Genomic DNA, 18,312 nt, shown 5'->3' with positions numbered 1-18,312 from the left:
AAAAATAAAAATCACAAGCACCACAAATGTATAGATAATAACACAAACACACACACACACACACACACACACACACACACACACACACACACACACACACACATGTACAGATGCAAAAGGAAATTGTAGCCAAAGCATATATCGCTTAAAGGTGACATATTATACCACCAGGTGTGAGCGTGATCTTCTGACAATCTAGATGAATGACCGAAAGATGAGCAACGTTTGCTAGAGTCGACTGGGTAGGCTGGTAGAATGATCTATCCATCACACATCTAGGTGGACACGCCCACTGGGGATGTCAGAAGAGGCAGATTTTCAAAACGTTAACGGCTAATCCCACTCACAACTGTTGGTATAATATGTCAGCTTTTTAGACAGTTCAGCTCGCTGTATAACTGTGGGCCAATGGTGTTAGGCAGACCCTACTTCACTTAAACAAACCGGATCAGCACTCCAGGGTGCTCTCCGCTTTGAGCTGAGGGGAGACAAAGAACTACATCGACACAACAAACAACTAGATCAACACAAAAAACCGAGGCGTGTACGGGACAAACGTACAACTTTCAAGAAACACCTTACCAAAGTGCTGTTTCCCATGCTTCTCCAGAAAGGTTTCTTCTCCCCGTCTTCATCAGTCTCCTATTTTGCTGAGGATGTGATGTCGAAGACACTCTGAGGACCAAGGAAAAAAGGGAAGAGGCCAGACGTGGAGTGACTATCAAGGTGTGTCGTCCATCGTCGTAGATTTTTTTCGTCCTCCTCCTCTTCCTCACCTTGCTGAACTCGACCCTTCCTCAGTTTCTACACGTCCCAACCGGGCCTTTTCCAGCTCCGCCCTTCCCCTCGTCGCCTCCTTCCTCTTCCTCATTCCCTCCTTCTCGTCGACCCCCTCTTCAGCACTTCCATGGGGGCCGTGCCCCTGCTTATCCTTGCTTCGGTTCTGCTCGGTTACGTGTACAGTCTGTGAGGGTGACGGCCGACCGAGACATCCATTCACAGAATGATGAGCAACATAGTGAGCACCACCCGATGATGAGTTTAAAGAAGGGACAAATTGGGGGTGTTGTGGAAAATAAGAGAACCACAATTCGGGGAGAAGCGGAACTGGAATTGAAATCCAACTTGATTTGACATGACCTGATACATACATACAAATGAATTTGAATTATTAGTTATTATTTACTGTAGCCTAGGTCGCCAGGCTGGTCTTCAACCCCTCAATACATATACCCTGCTCGGTTAATATTTGCATTGATTGTGTGCTCTTAATACGACTGCAAGAAACTTCAAGAATTATATATATAAAAAAAGTATAATGACTTTAAATTACATTCGTTGTATACTGCAATAAGCTTTTATCAAGACCCCCATAACAGAATTTAGACAGAAAATTGTTTAAGCAGAAAAGTTTTTAATAAAAGTTGATTCAATCATACAGCAGGAAGGCGATTTCTTATAAAAAAATCACCCCTAATTATTATATAAAAATAGTGTCAAGAAAGTCCGGCCTGTACAAAATTATTGTTAATTACTAGGGGTGGGACTCTCTTGGCACCTCACGATTCGATTCAGATTATGAGGTCAACGATTCGATTCTAAAACGATTATCGATGCATCTCGATGCAACAATTTATTTTATGTTCATTCCATGCAGGATTTTCAAATATATATATACATCTCAATTTGCTACTCAGAGTTGGCTAATCACTTCCTACTTTTGTGATGATCATTAAAGACATCAACAGATGAATTAACTTATCTAATATTTTATTAGAGAAAAAGCTTTTGTCACAAATATGACTTCCTATGAACAATGCAATAATCAATGCAGCTGTCATTACAACACAATATGGGAGTATGTAAAAAAATAGGTTTCAGTTTTCTTTTCTATCTAATCTTTCTTTTCTATGTCATTAAAGAAAAAGCTGCTCTTGAATTAGTAGGAGTTCTTGTGTCTTGCTGTGAGTTTGCGTGTATGCTATGGGTAGGCGGAATCGCTATTGTGTCAAGACAAATCAGATTGGCCAATACACACTGAAGATAAATTAAATGATTTTAAAATTACTAAAATGATCCCTCTCTAGCGAACATAATGTTGCAGTAGGCGAACAAATTATTATTATTATTATTTATTCTGATTATTAATTTATCTGCATCGAGACGGAATCGTTCTAGAGAGAATCGCGATGCATCGAAGAATTTATTATTTTTCCCACCCCTATTAATTACAATAATCAACCCCTTTGAATGGTCAAGGATACCAGACCACAAAGGAAGACAGCAATGAGTATGATATACCAACCCAGATGGGAGGATCAAGTTGGATCAAGTACATTCTTCATATCATTCCTGGAATGGCAGTTGGCAGTTATTTGGCCACACCCAAAAGCCGGACTTGGTACTGTCCCATCTTGGTCTTTTTGTAGTAGGTGTAGTAGACAAACACACCAACGACCGCGCAGATGACCAACAACAGCGCTGACACGCCTGCGATGATAGGCAACCAGTCAACTAAAGAAAGACAGACAGTCAAATGGTCAGATAGGACAATCATGAAAAAAAAAAATCAAAAGTTCATAATTCTCTGAGACGACTTATGAACTTTAAATTCAGAGGAGTCCGAATGCGATCAGTTCTAAAAGGGTTCTATTGCTAAAGAGGTTGTTTACCTCGAGACTTCCTAGAGACTTCCTGAATACATACAGTATAAACAAAAAAAACCTAAGCAGGCCTACATACCTCACTCAGTTTTTGTATGCAACTTAGAGATAAGGATGCGGACAACGTTACCAGCAAGGGTAATTTCAGTTGAGATATTTTGAATACCTTTCGGTTTTTATCCTATTTCCAGTCAGGGGGGTTAGGGGGTTAAGAATCAGAAAGTTAACTAGAATCCCACTGCTGAGTGTACGATCAAGGTTGAAGCATGCCTAACCAAAAAAGAAGACCAGGTTTGTAAAATAAGGAAAGGATGCGCTTCAGAAGCAGATAGGTTAAACACGTTGAACACACCGCCGACATCCACGTTGAACGTCACAGTTGTGCTTCCCTGGCTGTTGCTGGCGGCACAAACGTACAGGCCCTTGTGTTCAAAACCAGCCGAGTGCACGGAGAAATCACTGCCGTTGCCGACTGTGGTGTTGTCAGGACCGGTCCAACTGTAGGCTGGACTGGGGTTGGAATGGGCTTTGCAGTTCAACTGGAAAGGTTCCCCTACTGTGATGGAAATAGGATCTAGCGTAGACCCCTGCCCCGTCTTAGGTTTGACTGATGAGAAAACGGGGGGGAAGTTAAAAAAGATAAACACACTGACTGAGCAGATTCTCAGGCATGTCATGTGCTTATATATTTAAATTGCAGACGTCATGAAGTTATAATTTGGATACGGACCACCGGGCCACTCTAATATTTGAAGTAAACTCACAGTACACAGTGGTTGTTAGGCGTTCTGACATCATTACAGGAGGTGGACCTTGTTGTCCCAGGTTCAGCTTGGCTTCACACCAGTACTGGACCCCATCGTCCCCTCTGCTGGAGTTGAAGCTGAAGCTGGTGAACGTCTCTGTCGCCGTTGTATTCTCAGAGGTCCTGTTGGACTGTACCGGGCCCAGCATGGTGTCTCCTTTGTAGAAGGTCACGGCGAGGTTCTGGACAGGACCAACGTTCTGGACACGGCACTGGAGGGTGTACTGATGTCCTTCAAGCAGTGGGCCAGTGTGGTTTACAAAGCTGATGGATACGTTGTCCGGAGGTTCTGCAAACAACATACACTAAATTCAGCTCCAGCACGCTGCACTTCACCTGGTGTTATGAGTCAACTGGTTTCCGAGCTATCTGGAAAATTCCACAAACTTACAACCCGTATTTTGTAGGGCCCGACCGATTTATCGGCCTGCCGATTTAATCGGCCGATTATAGCCTTTTTGAAAATAATCGGCATCGGCCAAAAAGACGCCGATTACAACCGATTTTTTTATTATTTTTTTTTTTATTATTTTTTTAATAAATGTTATTGCGATTAGTATCCTGCAGATTGCGCTCCTACTCGCCTTGCTAACTAACAACTTTAGCTGGAGTAAAAAAGAGGAGATTGAATTTTACCGTACAACATGAAAGCACGCTCGCTCAGGCAGCTGCGCGCTCACCTCACCAATGTACACAAGACGCGTTGTTTGAGCATGTTGTGCCTGTTTTTCTTTAGGTCCCAGGCCATGTTAATTAGTTATACTGTAGACTCTAACGGTGAGACCATACTGCTCAGCACGCACGTGTTAGTCACTGCTCACGAGCGCAGCACATTGGGAGTTAGTTATTTATTTTACTAATTTTTGACTGTAAATGTATTCTAAAACACTCAAAGGTTCTGCATTCAATTCACATATTCGTCAAAAGTGTTTAAAGTATATTTAAGGTATCAAAAACTACGTTTTATATGTTTTTTTTTTTTTTTTTTTAATCGGCCGATTAAATCGTAATCGTAATTTTTCTCTGAAAATAATCGGCATCGGCATCGGCACTCAAAAATCAATATCGGTCGGGCCCTAGTATTTTGTATGTGTCGTCATCTCATTGTCATGTCATGTCAGACAATAACGTTTTTCTGATTCTGATTCTCCCTGGTGTAAATAGGCATGTCTTGCAGAGTATCGCATTAAAGTAACGTACAACCCTAGTGATGATCTAAATGAATGTCTCATAACTGACTTAAAAATAATGCATCGACTTGGATTCGATCACGCCCTCTGATACACAACTATATTGATAAGGTAGATAAGTAATTGGGGAACCGTTGGATTAACAACACGCACCGTGGCATACTGAACGAAACCGGTACCCGGGGTTCATCTCGGCTTGGGCTGGTTTAGGATATTGGTTACCTTTTGCATTGCAAACCTCCTAGATGCATATAAATAAAAGACCGGTAGTAAGTTGGTGGAATTGCGACGAACGTGCAGATGAGAACTCTGGGGATGCGCGGTCACGCGTGACACACGAGGGAACCAGTCAGCTAGGAGAGCAGTGGGCTCACAACAACTGCAGTGATGAGAAGGAAGTTCTGATTTTAACGCAAAATAAGGCCTATCTGTAAATGTGTCAAACTCGATGACGGCCATGTCTGTTCAGTCTTTGTATAGTAAGGTAGTCAGTTTAGTTCAGGTCATTCATTATCAAAACTGTAAACTAAGAGGACATGGGCTTCCTCTCGAGAGACAACTTCTACATCTATGACCTTTGTTCTTTTTCTAAAATCCGCTATATTTGAGTCGACCGCCATAAGAATTTGAATTGCGACCAGCCTTACTTGTGAGAGATCCCCTCCAGCATGGTGATAGAACTTACTGTATAAGGTGACAGCTAGACCAATGCAACAGTCTGCATTGTTCAACTCGTAGCACATAGGCCTCATGTCCCATTCTGTGGCGTTGTCCACATTCAACCGAAAGATCGTCTTGTTGATTCCGTTATTCGAGTTATTAAGCCTTTCAGTTGATCCCGTGGGGGTCTCCCATTTCATCTCTTTACAAGAGCCGTTTACACAACTCGAACAGTCGGCATATAATGGAGATCCGTACTGCACAACTATTCGGGAGGGAGTGATCATAATAGGACATCCACCTGTGAGAAAAGGAGAAAGAAAGTAAAATATGTCAATTCTTCCAGAACAGATTTGTTTTTGTTCTGTAACCTAATTGTCTAAATGAACTTTCACGATGCGTAGATCATTAAAATGTAACTCAAGTCGACGTGCGATGAATTAAAACAACCATGGGCACAGTTAGCCCCTATTTGTAATAATCTGGCTCACCTTTAGGCATACAAGCGTCGCTCTCATGAACCACTTCCAACATGCACACGGCGAGATAGAAACTCAGACGAAAAGCCAACATATCCATCTTCTTTTGATTATAAATTCATAGGAGTCGACGACGACCACTCGTCGTGATCTAGATAAGTGAAAGGCAATGTGGCGTGAACCACCGTGGATTTCCCGCCCCGTAGGAGGAACCCACTTCTCTAAGCGGAAAGGAGGAGTAGGTGAGAGAACCGAAAGTGATCTCAACATATTCCACACAGAAAGTGTCAAATAAATGATTTATTTGCGAAGATAATGATTTATATATATATATATATATATATATATATATATATATATATATATATATATATATATATATATATATATATATATATATATATATATATGCATATGTATATATATATATATATATATGTATATATATATATATATATATATGTATATATATATATATATATATATATATATATATATACATATATATACATATATATACATACATTTATTTATGCTTGTCTAAAGGTCTACAACCGAAACAGAAACCTTCCCAAAAATTCCTTAGCTTCCTTTATCACAGTTTACCGGAGGAAAGGCCGACATGATTTAGAGGAGGCCCTTAAACTGATAATATTCCGAGGGCTATTCAACAATCACATAATTTAATTTGCCTTGATTAGACCTATCACTCGTATCAGGGGGTTGCAACTGCCTACTTTCTGGGGGGTATGCAGACGCATAGGAGCCCCCCCCCCCCCCCCCCCCCCCCTTTGGTGGGGGGGGGAGGAGGGAGGGAGGCGAAGGAGCGGGGGGGGGGGGGGCGCCTTATCAGTGACGTCCCTCTGTTATTGATCATCGCGATATTCCATCGCTTTGGCGCCCCCTCTGGTGCGGCGCCCCTATGCGCCGTATATAGTGCATACCCACTTTTTGCGCCACTGGGGTTGAGCTTCAAATTGGAAATAGGCCTACAATGCGGAAATACCCAACCTCATCGGCAAAGCCCTAGTGGAAAGCCCCCGTTGCTAAACGTGTAGGCCTAGGCCTATAAGTGAATGTAACTGTACGTTCACACCAAAATCTGTAAAAGATGCAAAATCGCCGAATAGCTCAAAACGCAGCCCTGTCCAAAATATTTACAGCTCATATCGCTCTTGCGATTTTGCTTTTCCATTTAACCCTTATACAGTGTTCGGGTCTGTGGGACCCGTTTTCAGTTTTTAGCTTTATAAAAGTGATACAAATAATTATTATTTTGAACTAATATTCATTGGCTTTGGCTCATTTTCTGTGAGGAACATGAATCAGAAAACATTTTCAATGACCCCCCCCTGTATACCCCCCCATCACATTTATATTACACACAGGGTGTTTGGGTCCAGTGGACCCGGAGCTAGTTTAAGTGTGGAAATCATAGGTTCTGTGCACCCTCATTTTCCCTTCTTCCTGTGTGTGTGTGTGTGTGTGTGTGTGTGTGTGTGTGTGTGTGTGTGTGTGTGTGTGTGTGTGTGTGTGTGTGTGTGTGTGTGTGTGTGTGTGTGTGTGTGTGAGAGAGAGGGGGAAAGAGAGAGGGGGAAAGAGTAAAGCAGGTGAATGGGCCCTTGGTGTGAGCACCCACAGTGTGCACCCACTGTTCCCACACAAGTTTGCAAAATTGGAGCACCCAACACTATCAAGCTTGGGGACCTGACACTATAAAAAAGCTCTGTCAGCGTGGTTCCATACCACAACTGATCAAGATGGCAAAGCAATTCTCTGTTCAGACTGCCTTAAAGCTGATATTTGAAGAGACAGAGGGTTTTGATGGTGATGCAGAGGAAATAGTTTCGGAAAGTGAGGATAACATTTCAGAGTTTGAAGAGGAGGATGAGCATCAGCCAGCTCCGAAACGTAAAAGAGCCTCAGGACTAGCCCTTCAGCAGCCAAGACAAGCCTGCGAGCAGCAAGCCCCAGGACCATCCCGTGAGCAGGCAGGACCAGCCCGCAAGCAGCCAGCCCCAGGACCATCCCGTGGGCAGCCAGGACCAGCCCGCGAGCAGCCAACCCCAGGACCAACCCGCGAGCAGCCAACCCCAGGACCAACCCGCAAGCAGCCAGCCCCAGGAACAACCCGCAAGCAGCCAGCCCCAGGACCATCCCGTGAGCAGCCAGGACCAGCCCGCGAGCAGCCAACCCCAGGACCAACCCGCGAGCAGCCAACCCCAGGACCAACCCGCGAGCAGCCAACCCCAGGACCAACCCGCAAGCAGCCAGCCCCAGGAACAACCCGCAAGCAGCCAGCCCCAGGAACAACCCGCGAGCAGCCAGCCCCAGGAACAACCCGCGAGCAGCCAGGCCCAGGAACAACCCGCAAGCAGCCAGCCCCAGGAACAACCCGCAAGCAGCGGACCAGCCCGTCAGCCAAAAAGAAACGCTGTGAAGTGTGTGGACCCATGATGGACAGAAAAACACAATATACATGCAACCAGTGCAAAAAATACATATGCAATACACACACAATGAGACTCTGCCCCTCATGTGTGGTATAGTCTGATATACGTATAATGGCCGTGTTCAAAGGCTTTAATGTGTTGTTCAGACAGATGTTATTGAGTATGTTTCAATTTCTAATGATGTTGATTATTTCCCAGTTATGCCTGTTTTATGAGGCATTTCCTTATTTTGTTGCATTTTAATGCAAAAAGAAACAAAAACGAGTGGCACCTCTATTCATAAATGTGATTTAACAAAGGTAAAGTGAACAAATGTAACATATGTGTTGTTTATATTACTTGCAATTGGGATGAAGTAACCATCTGGTGAGTATTTAAAAAAAAAAGCTTGAGTATGTTGAATTAAAAGGCAATGGGTCCACCAGACCCAGCAGCACCTCCTGTGTAACAAAAACACGAACACCCTATGAGGGTTAAAGTAGCCGCGCTTTTTGCCTGCATGCTCGTAGTTGAGGCAAGCTCATATCGCTCTTGCGATTTTGCTTTTCCATTTAAAGGAGCCGCGCTTTTTGCCTGCATGCTCGTAGTTGAGGCAAGCTCATATCGCTCTTGCGATTTTGCTTTTCCATTTAAAGGAGCCGCGCTTTTTGCCTGCATGCTCGTAGTTGAGGCAAGCTCATATCGCTCTTGCGATTTTGCTTTTCCATTTAAAGGAGCCGCGCTTTTTGCCTGCATGCTCGTAGTTGAGGCAAGCGCTGCTGATGCCGAGACACAAAAACACAAGATAGACAGTCATAAGTTTGGTCAATAGAAAAATAATAATAAGCATAAAAATATGAAACACTGAATAACTAATTAATGGAGCGATTGTTTATATGCTAGATTATAGTTTAGTTGATCGCTATCGTGTGTGTGTGTGTGCGCGCGCGCGTGTTTGTAGTTTTGTTTATTATGGAAAAGATCCGCTCAACGGGAGCATTTGTGCCAGGCAGACACAAGGCAAACTGACTAATTAGAAATAGATTTTTGTGCAGTATCTCCCTGCTCCTGAAATGCGCGCACATCTCCACCCACCACTCTGCCGCTGGTTTCCATCAGCATTCCACTGTGCGACCATCCCTGTTGGGTAATGCGGATTGCGCATGCCCTCATACATTGTTGAAATCATATGCTGGATGCTTCATTCTTTTTCTATGTGTTTTTTAGTTAATGCTCGGGCTATTATAAGGCCATGTTGGCTATGCAATCGCGGACAATTACGATGCCCTGCAATAGCCGCAATTTTTCTCTCACGCATCAAGATGAAAGAACAAATGTGTGGTAGGAACTAGGAACCAAAGTTCTCACCTATGTTTACTGGGACCCACGACGGCGAGAGACATCTACATTCCGATGGGCTGGCGGTCATTTACAGCTGAAACGCTACTAGCTCATTTGCATAGAGTTTAGCTGTTTTCAACTCTCATTTACAGCTTTACAGCTAATAGAAAGTGAATGGGCGTTTATCGCTCAAAACGCTTTACAGCTTTTTGTGTGAACGCACAGTAAGGCAAGGGAATGTGTAAATAAATAGTGCTATAATTTAGAAAAAGAATTGCCAGGGTAGTGCTGTTCACGGAGCGCATGTCAGGATATAAAACGAATTACAATTAGAGACAACAGTAGTCACGTTTCCATCTAAAAGGTGACGCAAATCTTTAGAAAGTTCGCAAAAAAACAATTCGAATTAGGTAGCCTACGTTTCCATCAGTGGTTGGAGCGGACACATTCAGGGCTTGTCGTATCCTTTTGATTAGATGCTCTCTCAGATCCTGATATAAAGTGGAATTGCGTTGTTGTTTTCCATCTAAAATAGCTGTAATGTTTTTTTCTTCGATGAGAGCAAGGAAAAGTTTTACCTCTTCAGCGGTCCACACGTAGCCTATATATTATTCACATTGGCCATCTGTTCCATGGACGTATTTAAAGGATAGGCCTACATTGAACATATTCAAGATTCTTCGCAGCCTTTATACAACAGATACTCTAGGGTCTAGCATATAGCCGCGTTTTCTGATTACAGTTTAATGCATTTTTCACAATTAAACAGCTCTCGTTTTGAAGGCTGAACAGACAACTTGACTGGAACTATTTATTAGGTGTCCATATAGCAGGGATTAATGGACACGGTATAATTAAATGATATACAAACATAGACATCCTATATCATATATATATATATATATATATATATAACATAAAAATATATACATAGGTGGGTCGCAGAATTCACGTATATTGACGCTACAAGTTGATGTCGGCAGGGTTGCTATGGCCGGTGTTACACCGTTTTTTTTGGTCATATATATATGAAAAGTCTGACCCCAGGGGGCGCTGTTGTACATTTTCTGCAACATGCACGTGTGCATTATCACAAAAACATAAATCAAACATAAGATCTCCCCCCACCGGTGGATCTTTCTTTTCTTGATGCTAACATTCATTCTAAACAGCATTTTACACAGTAGCCTATAATAGGAAATGCTCAAAGGTAAATCAGCGTAATTTAACACTGACTGTAGCTTTTTATGAGTAAAGAAGCAACGGTGAAGGAACGTACCAAACGCCCTATCCATTGTATGGGTCTGTAAAGTGCTAATCAAATCAATCAAATGTATTTATTAGGCACCTTTAATAAAAAGGTAATTGTTGGGGGGGATCTTATGTTTCATGTATGTTTTTGTCATGCCTGTCTACGCTTCAAACTCGAGCATGTTGCAGAAAATATGCAACAGCGTCCCCTGAGGTCACACTTTTCGGCGGGTCGCAGAATTTCGTGTAACACCGGTCGTTATGCGGAAATCGGAAACCTGTCAGGCCTTTGTGTTCAATGTTCGCTACGTCACAGCTGTTTCGAAAAGTGTGTTTCCATCTCCCATTTTACGCATTTACTCTCTTTCGCATAAGCTAAAAACCATCTCAAGCAAGCGGAAAAACCTTTTCGCGAATTAGAGGATTTCTATGCGAATTTTGGTGCTTCCATCACCGTTTACTGATTCGATACTTCAAAATTCGCATAAAAGCAGGGGGGTGGCACTGGAAAAGCAGCTAATGGCAAAGCACCACACCACAAGAGGGAGCTATGAGGCCATTATATAGAGCTCTGTCTTCGACGTGTGTCATCAGAAATGATGCAGGCCCAGCACAGTCCACATCAGGGAAATGCGTTAACGTTTTCCAATGGAATTCCAAATACCTTTACAAAAAAAATAATCGAATATAACCATATACCTTAAATCACGCTTTCCCATTATAAAACATACAATATCTCTCTATATATAGGCATACAACCAAAACATGGCATTTTCTATCTTTACCCTAACTAATAATTCCCTAACAAGCAAATCGATACGCATTAACTGAATCTCCCTTGGATCCCTTAAACAAAACCGACTAGTTGTAATTTTGCATTTCCACAGCTGGGACGATAAACAACAACCGTGGCCTCTTTTTTCATTGTGGTCCCTCCCTCTTTTTCTAGGAACCGGAAGTGTTGATTATGACAGACCACCGCGGGAAATACGGTGTCGGTCTGGTCTGTAGTAGGCACTCAAAGGTTCTTGTCTCCGACACCTTTCCGCTATCATATGCAATACAATTTCCATAAATCGAATTAGGTGGACACGCTAGCCGATCTTATTCAACATCACAATGGTAGGTCCATATCCAATTGTTATCTCATCTCCGATAAGTAGAAGTAAAGTTAATAGTTGGACATGCAGTTCTGATGTTGACTGCAGTTTCTCAGTTGATTATTCATTTGGCACATCAATTGCACCGCTGATAAGTATGTTGTTGATAATGTGTGTTTTTATTAGTCCTCCAAAAAGTAAGCTAAAATTTGAATGAATTGTCTTTCCAATTAGTCAAAAAAGAAAGGGCTAAGTTTGGAAGAGAAGAGAAGTCGCATGATGGAGATTTTTTTCGATACGGTACGTTGCATCTCCTAGTTCATCCGTCTTAATAATATAATTGCGATAAATTGCTAATACATATCCAAGAATCAATCAGTAGATACTAGTGATCATACAATTATACCTCATACACGCAATTGTACTTGTTTGTATGTACATATTAGGCTAGATGTAGCATGTTGAATCTCCTTCCGAACAAAAGGAGGTTTCCGTAGCAACAAAAGCCCTTTCAGAATCCTGTTTTGCATGTGCGGTGCATGTAATGATTTTAAATGTACATCTAGTTTGTATATGCGTTTGCAACCCTGTTCATGTCTACTGTGATGCAGTGCAACAGGATAATGGAGTGGCATCATCTCGATACCATCAAAAGTACTCCTATGAGGAAACTACCTATATTGCATTATATTATAGGTAGTAATATATCCCATACTCTTACTCTTTCCAGAAAGATGTCTTTCAGCTGAAAGACATTGAAAAAATTGCTCCCAAGACCAAAGGCATAAGTGAGTGCAGATCACAATGTTGGAAGTGTGACCGGTGAAGTGCTGAAATGTGAGGCACACGCCTGTCTCTGTATTGCAGAAATGTAGGAAAGTCAAACATTTGATTTTAAATATGTTTTAAACTTCTTGAGTACTTGGGGATGTTGTTTCATCCTATAGAATAGTGGCCTCTTGGGCAGTGGATCAACTAAACAAAAGAATATGGATGTTGTACATGTTGGTGGTAACTATGGTCAAAGGCAGTTTCAATGTTGTTGCATTCACAACTATCATAATCAGTCCTTGCTTTTGTTCTAGAGTGCAGCTGTCTTGTTTAAGTGTCAAGTGATCAGGTATAGAACATGTATGTTAGGCTGCATGGTGGTCTAGTTGCTGCTTCGGATGTTTAAGAAGTAGGTTTTGGTCCCAGTAGAAAGGGTAGAATGTGATGCAGCCTTCTGTTGCACAATATGTACAGCTAGAGGTGCATTGTGCACATGCCATTAGGTGAGAACCAGAACATGTGTTGTGTTCATCAAAGCACCTTCTCAAGAAACTAAACCATAATGTTTTCCAATTGGCTCTATGTTCATTCTGCAACAATCTGGCAAAATGCTTGGTTGTGTTCCTGGTGTGTAGTCAGATTTCTTTCCGTCGCCATATGGATTAGGTTGACCACTGAAACATTTGAGGACCTCTTGCTTTATACAAGTCATCTTAAAATTCAATAATCCATTCTGTATCCCATTTGGGAAACATGTATTTTCAAACTGACATGTGTATTTCGGATGTTGTTGTATAATCAGAGGTTTTGTGTAAATAAGCGTCCATGCTATTGAGCTAAAGAAGGCTTTTCTATACCAACCAGTATTTTCATATTCATCAGTATTGAAATGCAGCAATGGAAAGTGGGACGTGTGCTACTAATGAGAAACATACTCTGTCTCCACTGTCCTGAAGCGCCCATGTCTGTGAAGGACGTGCTGCAGAGCTTGGTGGATGACAACATGGTGGACTCTGAGAGAGTGGGAACCTCAAACTACTACTGGGCCTTCCCCAGCAAAGCTCTGCACGCCCGCAAGCGTAAACTCCAGGATTTAGAGAAACAGGTGACAGAGATTCCATCACAGTCTTCTATATCGTATTTGTATATTCAGGATATACTGAGAGTGAATACAGAGATGTATCCTTCAAATTGGAGGTTAAGTGTCTCAAATCAATAACATCCCCATATCGTTGGCCTCATTCCATAATTGCCTAAGACTTATTTTATGGATCATCTTGTATTTAGCGTTAAATTAGACTTGGGCAGATAGTGATTGTGGAATGTAAAATTGCTCTGATTAGGAATAAGAGAGTATAGTTAGGTTATATATCACAATTTGGCAAATATATGACTTGGGCACTTATGCTAACGATATGAAGAAAGCTGTTGAAATAGCCAGTAGCTAGTGTAGTAGCTTTGAAGGGGTACTGGGTTGAATTTCCCCTTTGTAACCTGTAGCCCTCCTCAAGATAGATGTCCAAGTCCTAACTTGCTGTTCTTCCTTAATTAAATGTTCGTCCATTTGAAATGAAGTATCTGATTATAATGTGTAAAACTCTGGTGTAATCTTTAGCATACTGAGGCAAAGCAGCGCAAAGCATTAGTAGAGCCGGCTGTGGAAAAGGCGAAAGTTGGACGCCAGGAAACTGTAAGAACAATCAAACCTCTCAATACCAAACACATTTAAATAGAAAGCCATTTTCAAAAGTAAGTGTGTGTGTGTGTGTGTGTGTGTGTGTGTGTGTGTGTGTGTGTGTGTGTGTGTGTGTGTGTGTGTGTGTGTGTGTGTGTGTGTGTGTGTGTGTGTGTGTGTGTGTGTGTGTGTGTGTGTGTGTGTGTGTGTGTGTGTGTGTGTGTAGAATGAACGTGAATCTCTGCTGAAGGAGTTAAAGGTCCTTAAAGAAGAGCAGGTCCAGCTACAAGCTGAGTTGGAGAAATACCGGGAATGTGACCCGGAAGTGATTGAGGAAATGAGTGAGTATATACTACAGAAGTTTTACAGTCCTCTGGTTTTATTTATTACTTTAACAAATGTTACTTATTCCTTTGCAGAGAAAAGCACTTTTAATTATAGGCTTCTATATGACTGATGTACTGTTATACAGTGCAATGCCTGTTCTGTTTTAAACACACTATCTCCATCGGCATTTAGAATCATTTGACTTTGTTTTAACCACAACATCTCCAAGTATCACGACTAAAACGGTTTGATATTAACAGCTCTAACCTGCATAAAGGACCCCGGGTTAAAACCCTAAACCTAAACCTCTAACCTAATATTTAAAAGAAACCATCCATAATCTTCACTTATCTCTTACCATTACCTTAACTTTACCAAATTTGTAAGATAAAATGGGGAAAGTGGGGAAAGCGTAAACATAATTAGCAACAATAAAAGGATAAGTGGTGGGAATAAAACTTTTTCCACACCATAAACGTTTTCACTTTCAAGTGTGCCACTTACTTTATAAGCAAGAGATGTGTTAACTAGCTACAAACAGATGAGGGGCCAACCTACTTCCGGGCCTTGACCTTGCGGTATTTTGAATTAACCGTGTCATTTCCTGGCCTGCTAGCTTGGATGTTTAGTTGGTGGGCAACCATGCTTGGTTCCTATGGGAGCTAAACGGACGCTGCCCAGTTGAGAATTTTGTCTGAGGTCTAAAGTTCTTGGGCGTGTTGCGAGTTATGTACAAGGAGATGTTCCTTCACCAAGTCTGGTCCCACAAGGGATGGTTGTTTTTTTTTTGTTTTTTTATTTAACCTTTATTTTTCCAGATAAAACATTAAAAAAAATTAACAGTTTCTTATTTACAATATTGATCTGGTCCAAGAGGCCCCACCACTGAGTGTCAAAGTAATGGAACTCCATGCTGTCATCGAGAGACATGTATTGTTTCAAAGGGGGTCCAATTCTTGGTGGTTAAATGTACCCCAGGTTATTAGATCACAGCCAAACCTCTAAATCCAAAGGCCAGTTTGAAGGAAGCAAGATGCATTGGGAACCCATATAGTCACATTGTCAGTATCTAGGATGTCTGTATTCATAGGTAGGTCAACAAATCACATGGCAGGGATGTCTAATCATGTGTCATGTGTCATGGTAAGGTATGTTGAAATCCAATCGCTTAGCTGGTGTAGTGATGGTTTGGATTTCAATGAAAGCAAGTGACCAAATTCATTACACAATGAATGAGGAGAGGGAAACTCCTGATCTGCATGTTTTGCATCAGTCGCTCTGGATAATTTGTGACAGGAAAGAGTTTTAATGCTCATGAATGTGCCATTTAGAAAAGGGAAGATGTTATCTCTGCAGGCACACAGGGATTTAAGAGGCGTATGATGGCATGTATGGTCTGACCCTGATGACACAGTAGGGTCCCGTCATGTTCTGACTCAGGGGGGACTATGTTAAACAGTTGAAGGGTGGCTGGAGTTCAACAACAGTTTTTCAATGTTTTTACCAAGCCCATCCTATAATGTTAAACAAAGATAACATTGGCCATGTGTCTGTGTATGCATGTGTCTTTATTGAACATTACAATGTTGGTTGTTTTTTGTAACTAAATTATGTTTCACCACTTCTGCATAATAGGCATTTTTATTTAGTGATGTAGGCCAATTCTTTATTGATTACATCTAATTATCTCAAATACTATGTTCAAATCATTGAACAGTAGTTAAAATGTATTTCTCTTTCTAGGCTTTACTGGCCTGTCCGGTATTGTAACAAAACAACTTGGCAAACATTTACATTATTTCGTTGACGGTTTAAACTATAGTAAGCCATGCCTCTGAACAGGTGACTACTCCTACCACAACTACTAAAACAGCAATAATCACTATATATACAGAGTGCTTATTATGCCTAATTATGCCCCCCAGGAAAGTCAAACAACATGGCAAAACAAGCGGTCGACCGGTGGACAGGTACGTGGACCAACATGGATACTTGTAACATGAGAGGTCCAGCATATGGAAGGTCCATTGTCTGTTCCTGTTTGGAAGTGGAAGCTATGGAGATTAATTAATTAGTACACCAAATTGTACTCATGCTTGCTTGCTAACTCACTAACCAGTGTTGAATATCATTGTCAAATTGTACTCATACTTGCTTGCTTACTCATTCATCATTGTTGAATATACGAGTTACAAACCAGCTTTAAAGAATGTCTAATATTCTGTTCTTACATGAAGCAGAAGGGGATAACATTACTTAATTTATTATGGTTGGAAATTGTAGCCTGACATTTTAATGAATATCATTTGTTAACACATACCCCACAGACATGAAATCACAACATTTAAATAATAATAATTCAAGATTGATTCTGCATTAATTAAATGCTTGTAATGTATTTGAAGAGTATTCTATATCACCTCACTCTTTTTTTTCTATTAATTCTTCAAAGAACCTTTTCAGGCCATTTCCAATTCAAGTTTTTCTTTTTCAGACAATATTTTTTCGATCAAGTCCTGGGCAAAGAGAAAGTTTTCCTTTGATGACCGAAGCATTGACAAAGCCTTTGGAATCCCCGAGGACTTTGACTACATGGATTGACCATATCTCCTCAAACACAGTTCATGGTAAATAGCTGCCAAACAACTTAAGCCAATTACAATAAATTAAGTTGCTATTCAGTGAGGTTTATATTCATTTTAAGTTCAACCATGTTACCTTTTTGTTAAAATGCGATGAGCTTTGCCACGAAAAATAAAGTATATATTGTATGTAGCACCAGAGGCTAGCTTGAGATAAACAAGTAGGCTGTACCCAGAAAAGGTATCAAGGAGGTATTAAAAAATACAGATGACCCACCAACTTTAATTACTATAACATTTCTATCACATGTTTGTTTTGTTGATTTCCATTTTGTTTTCGTTGTTGAATCCCCTTTTGTAAAGTGCCATTTAATTTAAACCGATGCAAGCTACAGCTTGTCTTGGAAAGATGGAAGTTGTTTACCGCACCACATAATATGCAAAATGGCAAAAAATATATAAAAATGTTAATTTATACAGAATATCTTATGATGTTCATTAGGGAGTTTATACATCTTGTAAATACGCTTGACTTTTTTGGGAAATAAAATTGTTGATTCCACTTGGAGATTGCTATACGCTTGTTATTGTACAGGAACTAAATGAAGGAAACTTGCCAAAGCATTGAGTCAATTCATGTACATGTATGTATACTTTTGGATGTAAAGTCACAATTACATAACACAAATAATTGGTCTTTGCTTTGTTTGATATTGGCAGACTTTTGAAGCAATGAAGTTGCCTTGCAACTGAGTACAGTTTCCTCACCCAAGTGTTGGGACACCGGATCCATACATGCCACGCCCACCGCGTTGTACCTGCCTATTTGTTCATAAGTTACGATAATATCTGATAATAACAGCGTTTTATCTTGCCAGTATTGTTTGGCTCAAACCCGAAATCATTTTGGTCGCATCTCGTCTGAATTATTAAATGGTCAAATATGTTTTGGTTATGCGTTGCTGTTGGGCGAAAGCGAACGTTCTTGGTTTGCACTTTCCATTCAATAAAAAGGTATTGCTTTAAATTACATGAA

The 18,312-nt window shown here is 41.0% G+C and overlaps 2 protein-coding genes across 3 annotated transcripts; one reads left to right on the top strand and one right to left on the bottom strand.

Annotated features, from left to right (window-relative positions):
- Nucleotides 1-2,115: 2,115 nt before the first annotated feature.
- Nucleotides 2,116-5,978, bottom strand: LOC132453513 (vascular cell adhesion protein 1-like). Its single transcript, XM_060046410.1, has 5 exons — nt 5,810-5,978; nt 5,344-5,619; nt 3,428-3,757; nt 3,016-3,270; nt 2,116-2,514 (listed from the first exon to the last, which is right to left on the bottom strand). The coding sequence occupies exons 1-5, from the start codon at nt 5,895-5,897 to the stop codon at nt 2,372-2,374; spliced, it is 1,092 nt and encodes a 363-aa protein (XP_059902393.1). The 5' UTR covers nt 5,898-5,978; the 3' UTR covers nt 2,116-2,371.
- A 5,800-nt stretch (nt 5,979-11,778) lies between these two features.
- Nucleotides 11,779-17,844, top strand: mnd1 (meiotic nuclear divisions 1 homolog (S. cerevisiae)). 2 transcript variants are annotated; one of them, XM_060046427.1, is made up of 8 exons: nt 11,780-11,943; nt 12,156-12,221; nt 12,652-12,709; nt 13,649-13,797; nt 14,308-14,382; nt 14,594-14,708; nt 16,620-16,664; nt 17,189-17,844. In XM_060046427.1, exons 1-8 carry the CDS (start codon nt 11,941-11,943, stop codon nt 17,293-17,295), a joined length of 618 nt encoding a protein of 205 aa, XP_059902410.1. In that variant the 5' UTR covers nt 11,780-11,940; the 3' UTR covers nt 17,296-17,844. The 2 variants fall into 2 exon arrangements, with proteins under 2 accessions (XP_059902411.1, XP_059902410.1); XM_060046428.1 differs by lacking the exon at nt 12,156-12,221 and having other exon boundaries at nt 11,779-11,943.
- The last annotated feature ends 468 nt before the right edge of the window (nt 17,845-18,312 follow it).

Source organism: Gadus macrocephalus, chromosome 3 (assembly GCF_031168955.1).
Source record: "Gadus macrocephalus chromosome 3, ASM3116895v1".
Lineage (NCBI taxonomy): Eukaryota > Metazoa > Chordata > Actinopteri > Gadiformes > Gadidae > Gadus > Gadus macrocephalus.
This window is presented reverse-complemented; position numbering and strand designations above follow the sequence as displayed.